This window comes from Actinia tenebrosa, unplaced genomic scaffold (assembly GCF_029948245.1).
Source record: "Actinia tenebrosa isolate PJP-AT-01 unplaced genomic scaffold, QUT_ActTen_1.0 PGA_scaffold0__85_contigs__length_37466705, whole genome shotgun sequence".
In the NCBI taxonomy this organism is placed as follows: Eukaryota; Metazoa; Cnidaria; class Anthozoa; order Actiniaria; family Actiniidae; genus Actinia; species Actinia tenebrosa.
Window position 1 is genome coordinate 15,885,823 of NW_028292569.1, and position 20,392 is coordinate 15,906,214.

The 20,392-nt window shown below is 38.1% G+C and overlaps 5 protein-coding genes across 7 annotated transcripts; 2 read left to right on the plus strand and 3 right to left on the minus strand.

Annotated features, from left to right (window-relative positions):
* Positions 1-188: 188 nt before the first annotated feature.
* On the minus strand, positions 189-5,466 carry LOC116305183 (uncharacterized). Its single transcript, XM_031715039.2, has 7 exons — positions 5,114-5,466; positions 4,368-4,456; positions 3,911-4,033; positions 3,389-3,529; positions 2,848-2,940; positions 2,649-2,762; positions 189-2,461 (listed from the first exon to the last, which is right to left on the minus strand). The coding sequence occupies exons 1-7, from the start codon at positions 5,228-5,230 to the stop codon at positions 1,906-1,908; spliced, it is 1,233 nt and encodes a 410-aa protein (XP_031570899.2). The 5' UTR covers positions 5,231-5,466; the 3' UTR covers positions 189-1,905.
* A 676-nt stretch (positions 5,467-6,142) lies between these two features.
* Positions 6,143-6,598, minus strand: LOC116305191 (NPC intracellular cholesterol transporter 2-like). The gene has a single exon (XM_031715046.2). The coding sequence runs from the start codon at positions 6,596-6,598 to the stop codon at positions 6,143-6,145; it is 456 nt and encodes a 151-aa protein (XP_031570906.2).
* A 1,032-nt stretch (positions 6,599-7,630) lies between these two features.
* On the minus strand, positions 7,631-8,316 carry LOC116305190 (NPC intracellular cholesterol transporter 2). Its single transcript, XM_031715045.2, has one exon. The coding sequence runs from the start codon at positions 8,225-8,227 to the stop codon at positions 7,769-7,771; it is 459 nt and encodes a 152-aa protein (XP_031570905.2). The 5' UTR covers positions 8,228-8,316; the 3' UTR covers positions 7,631-7,768.
* A 2,248-nt stretch (positions 8,317-10,564) lies between these two features.
* LOC116305197 (alpha-1,3-mannosyl-glycoprotein 4-beta-N-acetylglucosaminyltransferase C) lies at positions 10,565-16,581 on the plus strand. Of its 3 annotated transcripts, XM_089033100.1 has the most exons (5): positions 10,565-10,702; positions 12,069-12,164; positions 13,648-13,747; positions 14,068-14,247; positions 15,685-16,581. In XM_089033100.1, exons 2-5 carry the CDS (start codon positions 12,138-12,140, stop codon positions 16,386-16,388), a joined length of 1,011 nt encoding a protein of 336 aa, XP_088889226.1. In that variant the 5' UTR covers positions 10,565-10,702; positions 12,069-12,137; the 3' UTR covers positions 16,389-16,581. The 3 variants fall into 3 exon arrangements, with proteins under 3 accessions (XP_088889226.1, XP_031570911.2, XP_031570912.2); XM_031715051.2 differs by lacking the exon at positions 10,565-10,702 and having other exon boundaries at positions 11,994-12,164; XM_031715052.2 differs by lacking the exons at positions 10,565-10,702; positions 12,069-12,164 and adding an exon at positions 12,659-12,803.
* A 96-nt stretch (positions 16,582-16,677) lies between these two features.
* LOC116305189 (alpha-1,3-mannosyl-glycoprotein 4-beta-N-acetylglucosaminyltransferase C) lies at positions 16,678-20,359 on the plus strand. The gene is made up of 4 exons (XM_089033106.1): positions 16,678-17,379; positions 18,033-18,138; positions 18,615-18,788; positions 19,483-20,359. Exons 1-4 carry the CDS (start codon positions 17,353-17,355, stop codon positions 20,169-20,171), a joined length of 996 nt encoding a protein of 331 aa, XP_088889232.1. The 5' UTR covers positions 16,678-17,352; the 3' UTR covers positions 20,172-20,359.
* Positions 20,360-20,392: the final 33 nt, after the last annotated feature.

The window sequence follows — 20,392 nt, forward strand, 5'->3', positions numbered from 1 at the left end:
TACACTCAAGTACATATTCCTGTTTCTGATTGGTTCATTGCAGAAGCCAATGGAGTGTCACGATTTCGTACTCAATCACTGATTGGCCGGTCAACGTCTCTTTGCTTTCTAATTGGCTTATAGCTAAAGCCAATGGAGTGTCACAATTTCGTACTCAATCACTGATTGGCCGGTCAACGTCTCTTTGAGTTCTCATTGGTTTATAGCTAGAACCAATTGAGTGTCACAATTTCGTACTCAATCACTGTGATTGATGGGTGAACGTCTTCTGATTGGTTTATTGCAGAAGTCAATTTCGCACTCAATTTGGTTTATAGTTAAAGCCAATTCAATGCCACCTGCAGAGAGCGACTTTTTCTTTCGTTTCCTGCCGCAAGCAGTTACCATCTTCGTATTTATTGTCGTCGGTGTAGCGAATTTATTGCTGAAAAACAGCAAAAAAATAACAATACCTAGGAATACCTTGTTAAAATATAAATCTTATGCTTTATATAGTGATTAATAATTCTCTGAAGGTGATAAATATTATCTATTAGTATAAAATATAGATTATTAAATTGTAAATCATTAAAATCTGAAGCGAAAGCATTGAATGTCAGAATTCGGATAAATAGTATTCGGATAATATTAGAGCTGATATTCAAAGATTTCATTTTACCATACCACTAATATTGCTTCCCTTAGACTAAACAAATAATGTAAAATGAATGAAGAAGATTATAACTGATAACAAAGAATTCAATAAACCGTACTTGCATATTAATAAAACCTTCGGGTACTACTGAATAACTCAATTCCATAGCCCTGTAAACTACCTAAAGATGGATATAGAATACACGATAGGGGTAAAGGCTGTGTGCATCCACCAAGCGTAAACCTTTAAAAAACCTTTTAAATGTTATCGAACCCTGAAACAGCTTCCTAGCCAGGCTAATGTGCATGAACACGAATCTCTAGCACAAAGTATGACGGAGAACCGATTATTTAGCTCCTCTAAAAATTCCTCTGACAATTTTTCCTTCGACATTTCCTATGAAACAGTAAGTATTTCAACAGACGAAAATAGAAGAGTAAATTTTTTGTGATAATTCTATTGATTTTTTTGTTCTAATTTGTATAGTACTCGGTTTCCCATCATGCTTTGTGCTAGAGATTCGTGCTCGTGCACATTCCCTATTGGTTACAGGATGGTAAAACGGAAAGAGCGCGCGCTCGTTGAAGTCAGGTTATTTCAGTCCTCTTATTGGTGATAAACAATAGCCAATCAGCGGGCGAAAAATTTGTATGCTAGCTAGATGTGGAGAAACACGAGAAGAGGAGGGATGCGAGGTCGACCCCAGCACTACAAGGTTTAATGACTGAAACTTTTCTTACGATTCTTAGGTTGCATGTGAAGTCATAGCCCGATGACCTTGACAAAAATGTGGTCTTGGGTTCATTTGTTATGTCAACCAACATGGCAGCCATGTCATTTTATCCTAATGGGAGGAGAAGCATACCATTCGTAGTTTCTTATTCATTTACCAACTTTTCAGCTTGACTTTTGTCATGACTTCGAGAGTTTCCCCATTTAAACATTGCGCGCTCTTTTCACGCATGAGCGCTAGGCACTATATCTATATAACTAGCACTATGCTGTTATTAAACGCAATGTGCAGAAGTGACCCCAAAATATGTGCTCTTAACTACCCTTGCATTAACCAGTTGAAGAGAATGTAAGTGAATATTTGGGAACAGCTGATATTCGTGACTTATTTACACGCCCCCGTGACGTGGCCATCAATTTTTTGCGCCTTCTTTCTTCTGTTCCTCCGTATCAATTTACATACAGTATTATTGAAGCGGAGATAAATTTGGGTGTTGCGCCTGCATTTTTGATGTTCAGCGGTTACCTGTCCTTGCACATTATAGTATACTCTTACTTGGATTGACGATTTTTCTGACAATTCTCACACAAACATCAATAGAGATACTCCAACACGTCCACAACGTCAGAGCGCCCATTATAACTAGCGACACATTGATTGATTTCGTGGCACTGATCGTAGCAAATACTTCGTACGCTACAACCAGTGCGTCTTGGGCGATGACCAGTATAGTACCCAAACCGTAGAAAGATAGAAGGTAATGGAACTTACGATAGCCATCGAGTATAAGTACAAACAAGGCCAGACTCCCGACGGCTACGACAACATGGAGTACCTGGCTCATAAAATAATTATCGGACAGAAACACCAGAACCAGACCTAAAAATATAGTTATGATAACGACTACCCAAGAGTCGAGTCGCTCTTTTAGTTTTATAATATGCGTAGGTGTCGTCCAAGAGTTGTAGGCAAGGGCTTGCGTCATGATGAAGAAGTGAACTGTTCTCAAGGCTGTCCAGGAAGAGAAACAGTTTTCCAGGAAGGGCGAGTGTGTGTATAAAGGGTCGGGTGCTTGTGCAAGCCATGACTTGAACCTGTAGGACAAGAAAGTTAAACCTATCAGTTATATACACAAAGATACACTTCTGCCAAATATATCACTGTACCCGGTTTAAGATGGCTAGCGAGGAGATGCTGGCATTCTATTTACTTGTCATTGCATGTTCAGTATGCATAGCATCTCTGACTTTGGAACAATTTACCTACAGCTTGGCTGATTACCTTAAAATGGATCCAGGATGAAAATGGCCTGTTACCACGGAGTTGGCAATGGAAACAGGTCCAGGAACTACCAGGAAGACGAAAGATAGCATTAAAACCAACTTTAATGCGGCCCTGCAAGAAGAAAAAAGATATTTAAATGTCTTTAACACAAAGACGTATTCACCGCCCACTCCATTACTAAACAGTATATTTTTACCTCATTGTTTTGAATAGTTTTTGTTCCGCCAAGTGAAATATCGCGGATTGAGAGATTATTGTCAATATGATAAGAGATATCCTTCTGGTATACCTGGCAATAGCAATCAATATCAGTAATGTAAATATATTATACGATATTACTAATGTAAATATATTATGGAATATCGCCTGAGCGTGTAGAATTGAACGTTGATCAAGCAACGGTATATGCTCAGAAATTCAATCTACAGAATGACAATCCGCAACAAGAAAAATCATTTCATATCAATCAAGAAATTTTCACACGTCTATGAGTTCACAATAGTCCCCTTTACAGTTTCCTGCGCCATCTTAAAAGGTAGCCATGCCATAGCATCGAAGTGAGACAAGCGGTGAGCTTGCAATGATGTCGGGAGACGTGAATCATTTTCCGAGGTGTAAAAAAAGGTTCCCTCACATTGCAAGCTTACCGTTCGTCTCGCTTCGATGAAAAGTTACGGCTACCTTTTAAAGATGTTACAGGGAACAGTTAAGGGGACTATTCGTGTTCTACAACTTACCGAATGATAGTCAACACGGTAGTCATCCATTCGTGAAGTCGGGAAATAATCCGAAAAACTAGAAAGATCATTTGGAACTGCAACAAGAATAGTGTTAAACCATATCCAACCACTGTACGTGAAAGGAATCTGCTGGCGTTTCTGAAAAAGAGGAGCACAATTGAAAAAATACCAACAACTGCCACAGAAGAAAAACCTTTCAGGCGTTTGATAATATCTATTCTAACGGTCAAAATGTCTGCTTTTCTCAACAAGTTGAAAATTGAAGAATTTTAGTTGAATTGATTTCCAAAATGCAACTGTCTATTCTTTGGTTTGCGAGTATTCCCAAGAGAATGAAATGACACCATATGACCGCCATGTTGGATGAAAGGTCATAAACTGAAACCCTTTCTTGGCTTTCCATTCAACATGGCGCGAAAGACTGGCGTCACATCCAAACAAAGATTTCATCAAATAAAGTATTATACTTTATATATATATATATACTATGATAGTGAAAATGCCTAGAGAAGGTGATACCTGAGAGTGCTAACCACTACATGCAGACCTCCCTCCATCAGGGTGAAAAACAGAAAATTTAAGACGACCATGGAGGGATGTAACAGAAGCGTTAGCAGCCATATTGAAGACTTTAACCAAAACCTACAAAGAAGCAAAACCCTAAAGTAAGTAAATTTTCATTCATTTATTCATTCTTCCGTCACTGTATTTACATATGTAAAAGCCCGCTGCACTTACAGCGGTATTTTCATGTCTATCCCCTGAAGCTCACTATGTTTACATCGCAAACTCACTGTATTTAAGAATAGCGCCACACACCACCCACCCTGCAGTTCACAGAACGAATCATCGTTCTGGGAATGGCCATTAAACATAAAACAGACACGATCTATAGTATATAGACAGGGGCGAATCCAGGGGGTGCACCCATAATCAATTCCTGAAACCGCCCCTGAGAAAAGTAGTAATGGCTCACCGAATGACTACAAAGATACTTGGAACAAAGACTTCTATCGCACTTATGATCGGTTTGGTTGGCAAAGGCATAACTGAAGACAGAAATATCTAAAAAGAAAACATGATAGAAAAAGAATATCTTTGGGTCACTTTTGTTTGGCTAGTTTTCCAAGACGCAGTGCTTGGCTAACATATGGAAACACAAAAGAAATGCCACAAATTCCATCAAAAAAGTGTGATTTCTTTCGTGTTTTCATCCAAGATAATATTGAGAAGTGTCCATTTCGTACAATTTCTTAATCTGGTCATGTGATCTGTCTGGTCACCTGGACAGATGTCTATGCGGTAGGCCAATACTCTGTATGATTTCTATGTAACGTTTTAACCTTGACTTGCTTAGGTCTTTTTTCCGGCACATGCTTCTCGTGTTATCTTACGCAATAATTGCCCATTAACTTATAGAAAAGTCGTCTTTAGAGTGCACGCACTAAAACCGTGAACATTAAATAGTTCTAATTAGTACTATTTCATGCGGAATCCTTTGTTTTCTATTGTTTAATTATCACTATTTAGTGCTAAAAATTAGTATTTGTTTCACGGATTTAGTGTGAGCACTCTAATTGTATTTGGATAAAATTAATCTTACTGATGCAAAACCATTCTAAAATCTGCGTCACGCATATCCGTTACATCCTCTGCTAAGCAAGCTCGCAACAGCTTAGTTCCCTTACTAAAATTAAAGCAATATTTTTCATTCCACCTTACCATAAGAATGAGAAAGTTTATGTTGGGAAAGCCATTGAAGATAGTTGTTAGAACAACCAGGGCTATCATCAGGTTCGTCCGAGTATATACTTCAACTGCCACCGAGTACGAAGACATGTCGAGCCCGGTATTTTTAATCCTCACTTCGGATGGCTATGCACATGTATATTATGTGCGAATGATTTCAACATTCAAAGTGACCCAGGGGTACTGTAGTGTTAGATCAATCTTGAGGATATTTCCATGCATTCCTAGATCATTCCTAAGCTTTCAACCAAAGAGCCATTAGTTAGATACTGAGTACATTAATCTTCCCTGTTTTCCATCAGGGACTTTGTACTTGCGTTTCGCTAACTCTGTGTCCCGATTTCCGGTCGTCTTTCCTCTTGATGTCAAGATCATCAAAACGCCGGCTTGTGTGTCAATCAACGCTCTTCTATTCCCAGTCTCTGTCTGTTGATTTCTACGCAGGTAGACCGTGATCACGATGATAATGTCACGCTAGACCTTCATGCAGTCTACGTGCTATCTCAGGCGAAAACAATCAGGGATGATTGTAGACAAGTCTAATATCAAGTCCTGTTCGTCTTACAAGTTCGTTTTAGCAAGTGGTATCAAACGAATCAAACAAATTCACAAAACGTATGGGGAAAACGCCGATATATTTTTTAATAAATTAGCAAATCAGGTGAATTTTTTTGTTTCATTCTATTGTTTTTACGATGTCATCCATTTCTTATATTTTTATTTCATTATTTTGACATAATTTACTCAACAAATTACGGAACCTAACGGTAAAGATGTACTTCCTTTTACATTTTCCTTATTTTTTGTATTAAAAATACTATTCTTATTCGATTTTAAACAACATTAAACGTTGTTCCAGGCAAATGAAGTATTATAAGTAGAAGCATTAATACGCTTTGAGCTTCTGTTGCTCATTATGCATAATTTATACGACTCAATCTAATTTCATCATTTCAGTGTTCGCTTTCCCTCTATACTCCACTGTTCTACCTACTGTTCTACCTACTCCACAACCACGGGAAACTCAAAACAGACCACAATCTTTTCCTCAGGATCGATAAACTCTACCTTCAGCGATAAATTTCCCGTTGGAAAGTCATTCGAAATGTGATGCTTGATGATGAAGTTCGCTGTTTGTTGTGCCTTTATGGGGCAAGTAAGCCCGTATCCTTTACAAGCATCAGTAGGAAGTGGTATTGGAATGTGCAGACCCTTGATAATAACCCACGCTTTGAGATGTAATGATGTTATGTACTCAGAAACGACAAACGTTAAATTAGCAGTTTCGTCGACTCCACGTTTTATGACACATGGATCTGAACCACATGGAGTTATGTCGAATTTGTTGACCTTTCCTTCTTGAGATCCACAGTCTGTGAAGTTAATGGATCTTGATTCACAGTGGCAGACTCCTGCAGCGAGAATCCAAAGAATTATGAACGAAGAAAGTGTTGACATTTTGCTGTTTACAGATAAGGAACATATTTGGTGTGCTTGATCGCGTGACATCTGTTATTCTACTACGCATGCGTTGTATTGCATAAGGCGTAAGACTGGGGTCTAGGAAGTACCAGATGTGATTCAAATATCTTTTTAGTTTTTATTTACTTCAAAAGTGATCAGTTGGATACGTTGAATAGACCCCTTGCAGCACTTTGGAATGCAGCTCAATCTGGGGAACAAAACCATAGGTCCCAAGCCTCAGGAGATTGGGATTCTTTTGTTTTGTCCCCCAGGTCGACCTGCTTTGCCGTCATATGCGAGGGGTCTATACACACTGATATATTTTATCTCATTATTACACTTTTGCTCTAGTTTGCGTTAACCTCCTTATCATGGACGTAATGCTTTGATACATCAAACCAAGTCAGTCATTCTCTTGAGAATAAGATTCTTTGTTTGAGTTGTATCCATATTCGTGTGTCTTCTCGTGCCATAACCGTTAGATAAAAAATTATACTCAAGGGAATGACACTTGACCAGAAATGGATATTACGTCCCATGTAAAGAGGCCTATTGTTTTCTTACATTATCGACCTCCGAAGGAGGCCCACGCAAGTAGGTTTAGTAGGTTTCTTTGTCATGCGTTGAGTAGAATCTCCATGGAAAGGAGTTTTAGCAGTATATGGCATATTTATGAACTATTACCTAGTAGGCTTCCTCTCATTGTCAGCGTCTTCTCTTCGTTAGGCGATGGAGGGGGAGGGGAGGAGAAGATATAAACAGAATAGAGTATAAAATTGCAAATAGATATATAATAAAATGTCATATAGGAGAGAATAGAAGAGAGACGAGCAGAGGAGATAAGAAATGAGCAACTGGTTTCAACTAGCCCAATTTGCCAAATTTATACCCTTCCTCCTTCCCTCCCTCCCTTCCTTCTTCCCTCCCTCCCTCCTTCCTCCCTCCCTTCCCTCCCTACAATAGCCCTTAACCTAAACACTACACTAGTCGTTATCCTCTAGAATTTCAGCAAAATCTAAATAAATATAGTCTGTCAAAGTAATATTTATTGATGATTAATTCAATTGTACAACAGCTAGATCAAGCGTACTTTAAAATGTGTACAAATACGCCTAACCTTGTGACCTTGACTACACGCTGACATCAGTTCTTAACGTACGTCCGTTAACTAATGACAATAGGGAACTGAAAGCATACAAGCATTTCCCCCTCAGGATCGATTATTTCTCCTTTGATTGACAGCTTCACGGGCGGAAATTCTTGTTGTATTTCTTGCTTGACGACAAACTTTGCTTGTGATCCTTTCTTGACGGGGCATTCGAGTCCATAGCCTTGGCAGGCATCGCTGGGGATTGGTAAAGGAATGTTGAAACCTTCTTGGACAGCATAAGCCTTAACCTTGGCACTTGTGATGTCTTCAGATGGAATGAATGTGAGTGTACCAGTTTCTGTAGTGCCTCTCTTCATGTTGCACGGCTGTTCACTGCATGGTGTTATGTCAAGACTGACCAGCTTGCTTTCGGATCCACAGTCTGTGAAGTTGACAGCCATGGCCGAAACTGATATGAAAACATTCGACATGTAGACGATTGCTACGAACAAGAGCGCGTACACTTGAGCCATCTTGACAGAGCTCGACTACTTCAATTCCCTGAATTATACTTCTTGCTTTCGTTTACTGGACCGTAAAGGGGGCGTGTCACGGTTTATGTATTCTATAGCGTGACAGTCACATGCTTGTCTTGTGGTTTTGCGTAGGAAACTAAAGATACCTGTGTACTGTCACGAAACATTTGACACTCAGTGACGGCTGTGGATGACAAGTGCATGTGAAGCCTGGTACTCAGTAGTTTGACAGTCAAATGAATAACTCGTGATTTGGGTGAAATCCCATGCTCATGATTTCTAGATTTTTTTAAATAGGAAAATGAAAATTAATCACTATCGCACCACCTCCCAGAAATAATGAACTGTCACTTGTATGAAATATCTGTCATTATTATATAATTACCAATGAAATATCTATTTTTCTCTATTTCGAAAAATTGATATCTTCACACGTGAAAATAACATGTTATTTTCACGTGTGAAAATAACACCATTGCGATGGCTATTCAAAAATACACGGAAAGAATTGCCTGGAAAAGCCAAAACATACTTCATTGATAATTATATAATAAACAGAATATTACATGGCCGCTTGGAGATAGGAATTTTATCTTCTCGTGTTGAAAATCTTTTCAACACTCGAAGATAAAATTCGTATCTCCTCGCGTCCATGTAATATCCTCTATTTATTATATAATTACCAATGAAATATCTATTTTTCTCTATTTCGAAAAATTGATATCTTCACACGTGAAAATAACATGTTATTTTCACGTGTGAAGATAACACCATTGTGATGGCTATTCAAAAATACACGGAAAGAATTGCCTGAAAAAGCTAAAACATACTTCATTGATAATTATATAATAAACAGAATATTACATGGGCGCGCGGAGATACGAATTTTATCTTCTCGTGTTGAAAATCTCTCACTTGTTCGCTGCGCTCACTTGTGACAGATCTTTTCAACACTCGAAGATAAATTTCGTATCTCCGCGCGCCCATGTAATATCCTCTATTTATACCATACATAGCCTAGATACGGGGATGTTCTGCTCGATAGGCCATGGCTTATCGGGTTTTATGTCTTAGATAGGTTATACTATATCCATGATATTGTCCTGAAACCAAATACCTGATCTTATCAGAATCTTTGTTACCATCAGATAAATATAGATAAGTAGTTACAAGGTTAGAGTACTAAATAGAGGGTAATTCGAGCGATTCCCAGAATAGCTAAGAAGCTAATCGAACTGGGGAGGTTTGCTATCAGAACTCAAACTAAAAGAAACTTTAACAAAAATATCAAACAATCTCTTCTTAATTCCCTGCCCCATTCAGGATATTATATCGATCTTCCAAACCTGTATAGTTTCTAATAAATTATAAAACAATAATAATATCTAGTATTAGTATTAATAGTATTAATTTGAATAGAAATTAATCAAATTCATCTTGTAAAAATGAATATCAAATGTCTTAATGTAAATAGCCTAGAGAGAATACGACAATAGAGAGAATTTAGAGGACCACAAGTTTGTTAGTGTATTTTTAATAGTTTAAAAACTATTTAAAAAGTCATTATTTATTATTATTATTATTATTATTATTATTATTATTATTATATTTATAATACACTGTAATATTGAGCTAGAAAACAACTCATATTAATTTTGTATAACTTCGCAAACCCGCCTAGACTAGCTATACAGCTATATGATGCGGGAGCGTGTATATTGTAATTTAGTATTCAATTTGAAAATGATAAAATAAATAAATAATTAATTGAAATTGAAATTGAAAAAAAAAAAAATCATTCTAGATCTTGGATAGGCTAGTGCTATCTAAGCTAGCGTTTTCGAGTTTTCAAGTCCTAGATAAGAAGAGATAACTAGCTAAAAACTAATGTGAGCTGTGACAGTGTTTCTAATGAAACAGTAATGATAAAAAGGTAAATTATACACCGTGAAAAGATGAAAAAACTTACTGACGTTTCGCACGCTAGTCCTTCGTCGGAGTAAAAGAGGAAAGTCCTAAATAGTCTACTCACTCAATTTTGGTTTGTTTTGTGGGGTATTTTTTCGCAGCGAAATTGTCCGGTACCTTTTTTATAACTTGCATAGTTATGTCTTGAACAAGAAGTGTTTTTTTTGAGACATGCTTGAGTCAGGGTTTTTGGATTCCACTGAACCAATCCTAGTAAGCCGTTGCTCTACTATCAACCACCGGCACAATGATCCTACATAGGTAGCCCGGAGCCCGACTGCTTTATTATATTATAAATCCAAGATGATCTAGGATGAATAACCCTTCAAGTTTGTTAATTCTTTTATTATTTTAATAGGACAGAGATCGTTCAAGTAAAATGTCTGCAAGGTATACTCAATGACAGAGGCGAACGCTAATGTCCAAATGAAGAAGAAACAACCCAGACACGCGTACAAACAAGACAGAGTTTGATTACCATGGCGACGGACTGCAGCTGGCTAGGTATGCTTTTATCCTTATTTTATGTGAATTCAGCCAGAAATCCTACTTTTTTTACATAATACTAACACAAAAATGATGATAATGATAATAATATCAAGGAAAAAGGTTTATCATGATGTACAATAAGCGTGTTTCAGGACTGTTGTTGAGGGTCAAACCTTTTTATTTTGACGAAAGCTGTTTCTTTGTTGACTTAACAAAAGTTTGAGTGAAAGGGAGAGGTCTACAACCATCATTATTTTTAAAAACGTTTGCTGCGAATATTCCCCAAGAAAAAGATAGCAAATTATCAAAGCTTATCGATCCAAGGAGATAGAGTGTGCGTCTGATAATCAGCTTTTCAAGTGCAACGTGTTGCACTCAGATCAGTTTAAAACCATTAACGTTAATTGCAGAATAAATTAAATCCCCTTGGTATGAAACTATAGCATTAAATGAAATGTTAGGAAAAATGAAAAGATGTTCTCATTTAATGATCGGTTAATTGTCAAAATTTAATCAGTTGGATCTTAAATCCAATCAGGGGAAACCTTCGCTGAGGCGTATCGACAAAGCGTGTCGCTGGTCATGACGACAAAAAACATTTTCCTTGATCGAGGCGCGATTACACGAAGCAATTTTCTCTGCAACTTGTGTTGTATGGGGCATTGCAGCGTGTAACCTACAGCGCAAACATTAAAAAATGTTACGAGAACGATTGCAGCAATCGTTGCGAAAAGTAGAATTCGTTTCTACTTTTGGCAACGATTGCGTCTCCGTTGCACCGTGTAGATACTTTTGCAATTTATGTCGCAATGCTTGCGAGACATGTTGCAGAGAAAATTGCTCCGTGTAATCACATCTTTATTCTCCTCTCTTCTCACATGCTACATACCCCAAAAGGACAAAATCTGCTGATGGTTGAGGTCGTTTGCTCTTTAATTTTCGCTCGATTAAAGCAGCTAGCTTTGCTTTTGTGGAACAATATTCGTATGACTTCGCATATTATAGTGATGTATACCGAAGTAGAACAAGCATAATCTGATTCATTTCTTCTCAGTTTTCTCGAAATCAGCCAATAGCCGTTGATGACTGACAATAAATTCAAGAGGGTGGATTAGGTTGCTGTAAAATCTGAAGACCAAGCTACAAACTAGCGTTTGGCTTCTCCGTTGACGGTGGGAGGGGGGGTGAGGGGAGGTGGTAGCTATAAACTTGCTTTCTAGGCACCCACTTAAAATCAGACACTCTGAATTGCTTATAGTCTCCTAAGCAACGCTCACTCCCCTTGCTTACTGATGTCGACTTATTGAAATGATGAGTTGTTCGGTTGTGTCTATTTGTCTTTGCGCTCAGATTGATCACGCTCATTTCCTGCTTTTTATAGTTTGGATTCGGTTTTGGCGTTCAGAGCAATACTTAGATCAGATTCAACTTGATTTAAATAGGTTACTCGATGAAGATTTCATTTCAAAACCTCAAGGTAAGAAAAAAATTTTTTTTTTCTTCTTTCTTTTCAGGTGCTATCTTTTCTGTTGTTTCCACGAGCCTTTCTTTATATATCCTAGACATAGATAAATAGTTCGATATTGGTAATATTATTTCAACTGGCTAGCTAAATTGCGTAACATAAAACCGTTTACATTATTTTTAAAAAAAAAGATAGTTGGATAAAGATTTGTCACAAGAGTCGATCATTGCTATATTATATTCTAATTACTATTATATTCTATTTACTATTTGTTACTATTTTTTAATTATTTTTATTTTTATTTTATTTTTTTATTTTCGTGATCTGTGATGAGAAAACTAAATCTTTTTTCGTTATTATATTCGTGATTTTAGCCTTTCCTAATCTATTCTTGAATCGTGAAAAAAAGCAATTTCTGTGAACCGTGATCGTTCTTTCTTATTGTCGTATACGTGTAATGTGTTTAGATCCCCACTTATACCTACCCCGTGCTAATAAGGCTTCAGGATAGCTGGTTGGGGGGTAAATGATTGTTAAACCACGCTTCTGCAAAAAAAAGGGGCATGGTATGCTCTTCTAACACGTCGTCTTTCACCACTGTGGTTCCAAAGGTTCGGTCACTCAGTGAATCGAGCACTGCGGACAACATATGTGAGTTGAATTTGTTTGATGTCTTCTCTCCTATGCTACGAGGGTTTTCTCCGGGTTCCGTAATAAAAAAAATAATTTAACACAGAATTCATAATGTTAAAGAAACTTATTTACACTATGAAGCTGTGAGTTTATTTTTTCTTTTTTTCTTTTTCTAAATTCATAATGTCACTGAAGCTGTGGATTCCTCCCAGCCCTAACAATCAACTTGTCAGTAGAGTGTTGTGTGTGCAAAGATTTGAAGATGTGTGGTTGTTACCTTATTGCGAAATAGTGACAATTTATAATGATGATGATAATCAATGTGCTTAGCTAAAAGCTACTTTACAGTCATGCCACAAAAATTGAACATTTCAACGCGTCTTTGATTTCCTGTCGAGTGCAATTCGAAATAAAATAAATACGCGTGAGTGCATTTTGTTATTCACAAATTTAGTTTCACGCCAAAAAATTGCACGACACGAAGTTAATTTATACATACCACTTTAAATGCAATGATACTGACTAAAGTTTAATTATTTTTTATGTAAAATTTAGTCAAAAAAATGTCTTCCGTCTAGAAAATCCCCTTCGGATTATCATGCTTTTTTTTTTGGCTTCCTTTTTCTCTGATCTGATTGCTCAAATTCTATGTTTTCTGGAATTTCGTTGGCACGTCAAAACATTGCGATTTAAAACTCAAAATATAGTGCGATTCGTGATAAAATTACCAGTGATTTCAAAATGGATAGAAGTAATACCGGTACCCAATATTTATTTTGCTATTTTGGACCGTTCCTTAGACCTTTCCCCTTATGTGAGCAGCGATCGACATTTTGATTCGTGTGTATCTTATTGTTTGCAGTATTGTGGGTATTTTTCCCAAGGAAGACAGCGAAAACTAGCCATCAACTTAGCTCTGCTTTTCTTCTTGTCAACCCATCTCATGTTTCACCTCTATAAGGGTAAGTACGGTTCTAAGTCAGATGTTGTTCAACCAAGTCCGCTGTATTGCTTGATATCAGTTTATATTACTAGCCTTATTCTAAAGCTACCCTTCTAAGTATTCCCTCTATTCATTGCTATAAATTCTGTGTGTATGGTAAAGCGACTACCGTCTATCCAAATAATACTAATACTAAAAAGAAAAGGAAAATCTGAAAGATTGGACTATAAATAGACCTATGCTTGTGCATTGCCAGTCAGAATGCGTGCAGTCAAAAAGATGCAACGAGTTCTGGAACTCCAGAAAAGCTCATAGTAACTTTGCTTAATCCTGTACTAGCCTATCCCGTATGCCGCCTTGATATTAGACGCATTATGAGAATGGATGACAGTGCTAGTGTGATTGAGGAAGTATGCAGAAATGCATCCAAGAGACCTGTTGTTGGATGCATGACAAACAGCAGAAAACCAATCTATAAAGATGATGTTAGGGTTTTGGGGGAGCGCTTGAAGAGTAAAGGTGGGTTCCTAATTTTCAAAAAAAAAGTTATAAAATATAATATGAAATTTGTATAGATCCTTTGCGTGTATCTTATCATTCGCAACTGTAAGAATCGATTCCACTGCGCATGCGATTTTATCCCGAATTTCTTACCTTCTTTTGTTTAATTAAGAACAAAAGAAGGTTTAGACAAAAGAAGGTGAGAAATTCGGGATAAAATCGCATGCGCAGTGGAATCGATTCTTAAACTATGAAAAGGCTTATTGCTGAGTTTTAAGCAGCTGCTAAAATTCTTGAATCTCATTATCTGCTCCCGGCAAAATAATGGTCAAACACTGACCACTATATGCTGTCAGTCACAAAGAATTCAATTGAAAACTTGTGTTTTGTGCCCCGTCCACACTATGCCGAATAAATTTGAATCCGAATTTATATTCATTCGGTTAGGCCTACCGTCCACACTAGTCCGGGCGAATCCGGAACAATTCTTCACCGAAAACGATTTTTTTCAATTACGATCTCCAAAGTGGAACGATTTGAAAACGCCGGCTAGCCGTATTAGTGTGGACGGAGAACATTTCGTATCCGAATTTTTTCGAATACGATGACGTCATGATTGTCATGGGAACATGGCGGGAAGGCTAAAAATTCACCTCCGGTTCAATTTTAGCTTCGATGCACATGCTCAGATGTGCAATGAAGCGTTTTTGCCGCCTCTGATCGGACTAGTGCTGGACTAGTGTGGACGCGAAACATTTTATCCGTTTTCATGTGTGGACGGAAAACTTTTTTTTCGGTTTCGGTGTGAAAGTTGCGGATTCAAATTTATCCGGCATAGTGTGGACGGGACCTAAGTTGATGAAGAACATTCTTCACGAGACAGGAAATGATGTCAAGTGAAACCCAGTAATTAATGACACGTGGTCTGAAATGAAAAAAAAAACATAGGTCCAAGTTAAAGCCCGGGGGGGGGGGGGGGGGGGGAAGGGTACTCCCCTATATTTGCTATACGGGTATGTGCCGCCCTATAGGGTATGCTTTTTCGGCTTTTGGGTCTGGGGTAGGGTATCATTTTTTGACATTTTGTCTGGGACAGGGTATCATTTTAGTCTGGGATAGGGTTAACGATTTGGTCATTTTTGTCTGGCGAATAGGCTACGCTTTCTGTCGGCACAAAAACAATAAAAACGTTAGTAAATATTGATTGCAATCTGTTGAAAAACCGTCTTTTCCATCTTTTAGTCTGGGATAGGGTGTAAAATTCTTAGTTTTAGTCTGGGGTAGGGTATATAAAATCAAAATTTTAGGTCTGGGATAGGGTCAGGGTTTTGAGGTCCTGGCGGCACACCCCTACCCAAGTTGGGGTGGTAGTACCCCCCCCCCCCCCCCCCGGGAGTTAAAGGGACATACTTATTCACTAGTGTATCTTAAGAAGAACTCTTTTTCTTTGATTAGTTTTTCTAACACTTGGCATTCCAACAATACAACGAAAGCACAACAACAAGACTTGGTCATACCTCGAAGGTACTCTCAACTCGCTCATCGAAAACCTGGCGCCCGACCAAATGAATCAAATACACGTTGTTGTCTTTCTCGCGGATCTCGATGAAAAAGCACGCCATGAAAAACGCAAGACGATATCAAGCAAATTCCAGAAATACATCGATAGTAGTTTGATCAGTGTTGTACAGGCTCCAAAGGAATTCTACCCTAAGCTGAGAGGCCTACCCCGAACGTATGGGGACCCCCCTGATCAAGTGTTCTGGCGGTCAAAGCAGAACATGGATTATTCATTCCTCTTCAACTATTGCGAGGATCTCTCAGAATACTACATGCAGATGGAGGATGACGTTATGACGGTGAAAAACTACCTCGGTGTTATCCAGGACTGCATTAGGCAACACAACACCACCAGATGGACCTACCTAAGGATAGTCAATTGGGGCTTCGTCGGGAAGCTCTTCAGAAACGCTGAACTCGATTATTTTGCTCGTGTTCTGAGAATGTTCTACAATGATAAGCCGTGCGATTGGTTGATATTAGATTTCAATCATTGGAGAGGTTTTGGCGGCTCCTCTGGCAATCCCCCATGCGGGAACATCTTCTTTCATAAGGGTCAAAAGTCGTCTCTGTCACGTTTTCAGCGTCCTTCTTTCTAGAGGGATGTTTCCAAGACAACCGGTTATTGCCAGCTTACATTCATTAGTCACTATCTTTTATATAATTGGACTACCTTATTTGAAAATTGTAAACATTATGATTTTGCCAAATTTGTGGTGTTCAATACTGACTGCCGATGTATGGGATTCCGATTGGAACTTTGAAAAAACTAATAAAATAAATAGAAAAACATTCATGGGGGAAAAAAAAAATTATATAAACGCTTTTACCAATAATCGCAACTACAAACAATTCTAATTATGTAGGCATTCAGCAAGAAGTTCTACGTATCTTGCCATTCTGATTGTCGCCTTTGCTCTCCTCTCTTTCTTCTTTTCAGTTTTGTCTTTTTATCTAGTGTTGGTTTGCTTGCTTTGTTTTTCTTCTTCTTCTTCTTCTTCTTCTTCTTCTTCTTCTTCTTCTTCTTCTTCTTCTTCTTCTTCTTCTTCTTCTTCTTCTTCTTCTCCTCCTCCTCCTCCTCGAAACTTTCTTCCTGAGTGAAAGGTCGGTCTTAAATCCAACAGGCCGGAGTTGCCAGTGGTTGCCACGTTACGTTTCCTTGATTTAGTGAATGCTCTTTACACAAACAAGACCAATTAATATTTAGATTTGATTCTATGGGAAAAAACATCAAAATCTTTTATCTTAATTTTAATTTTTAATTTTGGATCGAGAGCTAGAGAGCCTTTTTGTTCACTTTTAGGTGTACTATCAGTATCAGGTGATCTTTTGCTGTCAAAGCGTAATGCTCATGCTAAAAGTAATAAATATTCACCCACTCCTCCCCACAAAGTAATAACTTGTCTCCAGTGTACGTCCACGCTTAATGTATTCATATTCACATGTGTTTGTACGAGTTTCGACGTGGCCTACATTATTAGTTTGTCTTGTTGTTTTTTTCTTTTAAAATTGGTAACCTTTAGACTGAAAACGGAACTAAAGATTTCTCGTAAACTTGACAGAATGCAAAAACTAACAAACGTCTTAAAGGTAAGAGCTTCGCGCGCGACAGAACTTAGAAACAGAGAGACCGCAAAGCGAGGATCTAAAAGCTATACTTTGTATTTTGAAATATACTTTGCTCATTTTAAATTCGTTAATAATTCAAATTGTCAGTCAACTACCGCTTATTCAAGCAAGATTCTATTTTAACTTTAAAATTTTTATGGAGGAGAAAACCTAGAATTAAGACTGCGTTTGGACTGTACCGCGGGACGAGGCTTTAACCAGTCAAAACGTTGCTCGCTTAGAGGTTCCCTTTACACGGGACTGAGCTATCCGAACAAAAATTCGTAAGCCTAGCTGTGTAAATTTGGATTCCGTGTATAAACCAGAGCGTATTATTAATTAAATGCAATAAAAGAGACGGTAAGGTGTAAACACAACCTAAGGCGCACATCGCATGATTACTTGAGTGCGATGCCTGTTCTCGAGAATATCTATTGAAAATTTGCTTTCTCCGAATATTGGCGCGAAATTATACTCCTCTAATGTAAACAAATTTATGGGGGGGGGGGGGGGGGAGGGCACATTTTATTTAAACTGGAGAACCTGGAGATAAACCCTTGAATTAAGGGAGAGATCGACTTGACAAACAATACTGAAAAGTTTTGTGACTGGTTTTGCTTTATTTTTTTTTCAAGTGCTGGCCGTATGGCAATATGTTTAGAGGACGAAAAAGAAGAACTTCCATTTATTTACTGATTGTCATGGCTCTTGCTGTTCATTTATGGTGGCATTTACAACTAGGTAATACATGTTATAGAAATGGAAAATGTCCACTGTACCTGCCATTCCATTTACTTATCTTCCTATCCTATCCCATTCTTTCCATCCATCCATCCATCCACCCATCCATCCATCCATCCATCCTGATCCATCCATCCATCTTGTTCCATTCATCCATCCATCCATCCATCCATCCATCCATTCTTTGACACACCCATCCATCCATCCATCCATCCATCCATCCATCCATCCATCCATTCATCCATCATGTTCCATCCATCCATCCATCCATCCCTCCCTCCCTCCCTCCCTCCCTCCATCCCTCCCTCCCTCCATCCCTCCATCCCTCCCTCCCTCCATCCCTCCCTCCCTCCATCCCTCCATCCATCCATCCATCCATCCATCCATCCATCCATCCATCCATCATACCAAGGTTCGTCAAGCTAAAGAGACTTATTTTCTAATTTTCTATACGTTTTCAAAATCTATTGTTTCAGATAATACTGGAATGTGTAGTTCAAATGACTCAGAGGACAGTCACAGTTTGGATCAGACGAAGTCACGGTGTAACAACGAAACATCAAGGGCTGTGTTAGGGTGTTCAGTAAAGAATCACAAGACAATATACAAAGACGATGTGAGAGTATTGGGAACAGGCTTGAAGGAGAAAGGTATTTAATCGTAAACTTTATTTTGCGCAGTGTTTGCATTCAGGATTTCCTCGCAGTGAGGGGTTGCTCGAGGGTATTTTGAGTTTCGACCCCTCGTCTCTCCTCAAATGCATCATAGCATCATTGATGTCAATTTTTTAGATTTTTTTCTGTTATATAAGACAATAGACAATAGATTATTTTACCTTGGGCGCAAATCTTTCCCATTTCAGACCTGTCTATGACGTGTTGCACTTTTGAGAGTAAGATTTTTTTGTTTAAGTTGTGTACAGTCTATATGTTCGTGTATCTTCTCGCACGCAACTCCCGTTAAACAAATAAGTAATACTCCAGGGAATGACACGTGGTCTGAAATTGTAAAACTTTGCGCGCAAAGTAAAAAAGTTTATTATTATTATATAATATTTAAACTGAGCTGTTTATTGGCTAAAACTCGTCTATCCCATTTTCTGATATTTCAAAACAAAACAAAAATGCGTTACTTAACATCGCTCTAAATAGGTGTAAAATCCAGTGAAAATCAAAAGTGTTAAATGAAGAAGAGACTTTATTCATTTTTTTAATGTACTGTGGGGATTTGGATTGGTTGCGTGACGTGACACGTACGTAACACATTTCGTCACACGATCTGGGATTTTGATCGATGCATCAATGCTGGGCTAAACGTCATCTGAGGCCGGTATCTTTCTTTCAGTTTTCTTGACAATCGGGTTACCGACAATCCAACGAACTTACAAGAACAAGACCGTTTCTTACCTCGATCAAACACTAGACTCACTGATTGGCAAACTCTCCCCCCAAGACATGACTCAAGTACACATTGTGATATTTTTAGCCGACGTGGATAAAAAAGCGCGGGAAAACATAAGAACAAAAATATTGGACAAGTACAAAAAGTTCATTGATAACAATTTGATAAACGTTATACAAACGCCGAGAGAATTCTACCCAAAGTTGAAAGGATTGGAGAGGACGTTCGGAGATTCAGAAGAACGAATGTACTGGCGTTCTAAACAGACAATGGATAATGTATTTTTGTTCAACTACTGCGATGGTCTGTCGGATTACTATATGCATATGGAAGACGATGTTACGATAGCCGGGGACTTCATGCCTAGTGTTAATCGTTGCATAAACTCGTTTAAAGACGAGGAATGGGCGTTCATTCAGATGTCGATCTGGGGCTTTATTGGAAAGCTATTTAAGAATGAAGAGCTGGATTATTTTGCGAGGATGTCAAGGATTTTTTACAGTGATTTACCATGTGATTGGCTGTTACATAAGTTCCCAACCTGGAGGGGGGACACAGCTACTTACGCTGATCGAATATGTAGGAATATTTTCAAGCACATTGGGAACCAGTCCTCTTCGTTAGGAACTTGAGAGGAGAGTTTGAGACAAATTAATTTAATTAGTTTTGAACAATGAACCATAATTCGAGTGCAATTCTCAACAAAATAATTATCTTATTTTTATCGGTTTTTCATCTTCGACGCCATGATGGAGGACACGGCTTTCGTTGTGTCCTTCAAAATGCCCGCGCCAAACATAAATAATAACAATGCTTTCAAATCAGCAGTTTTTAATACCAAATGTCAAAAAAA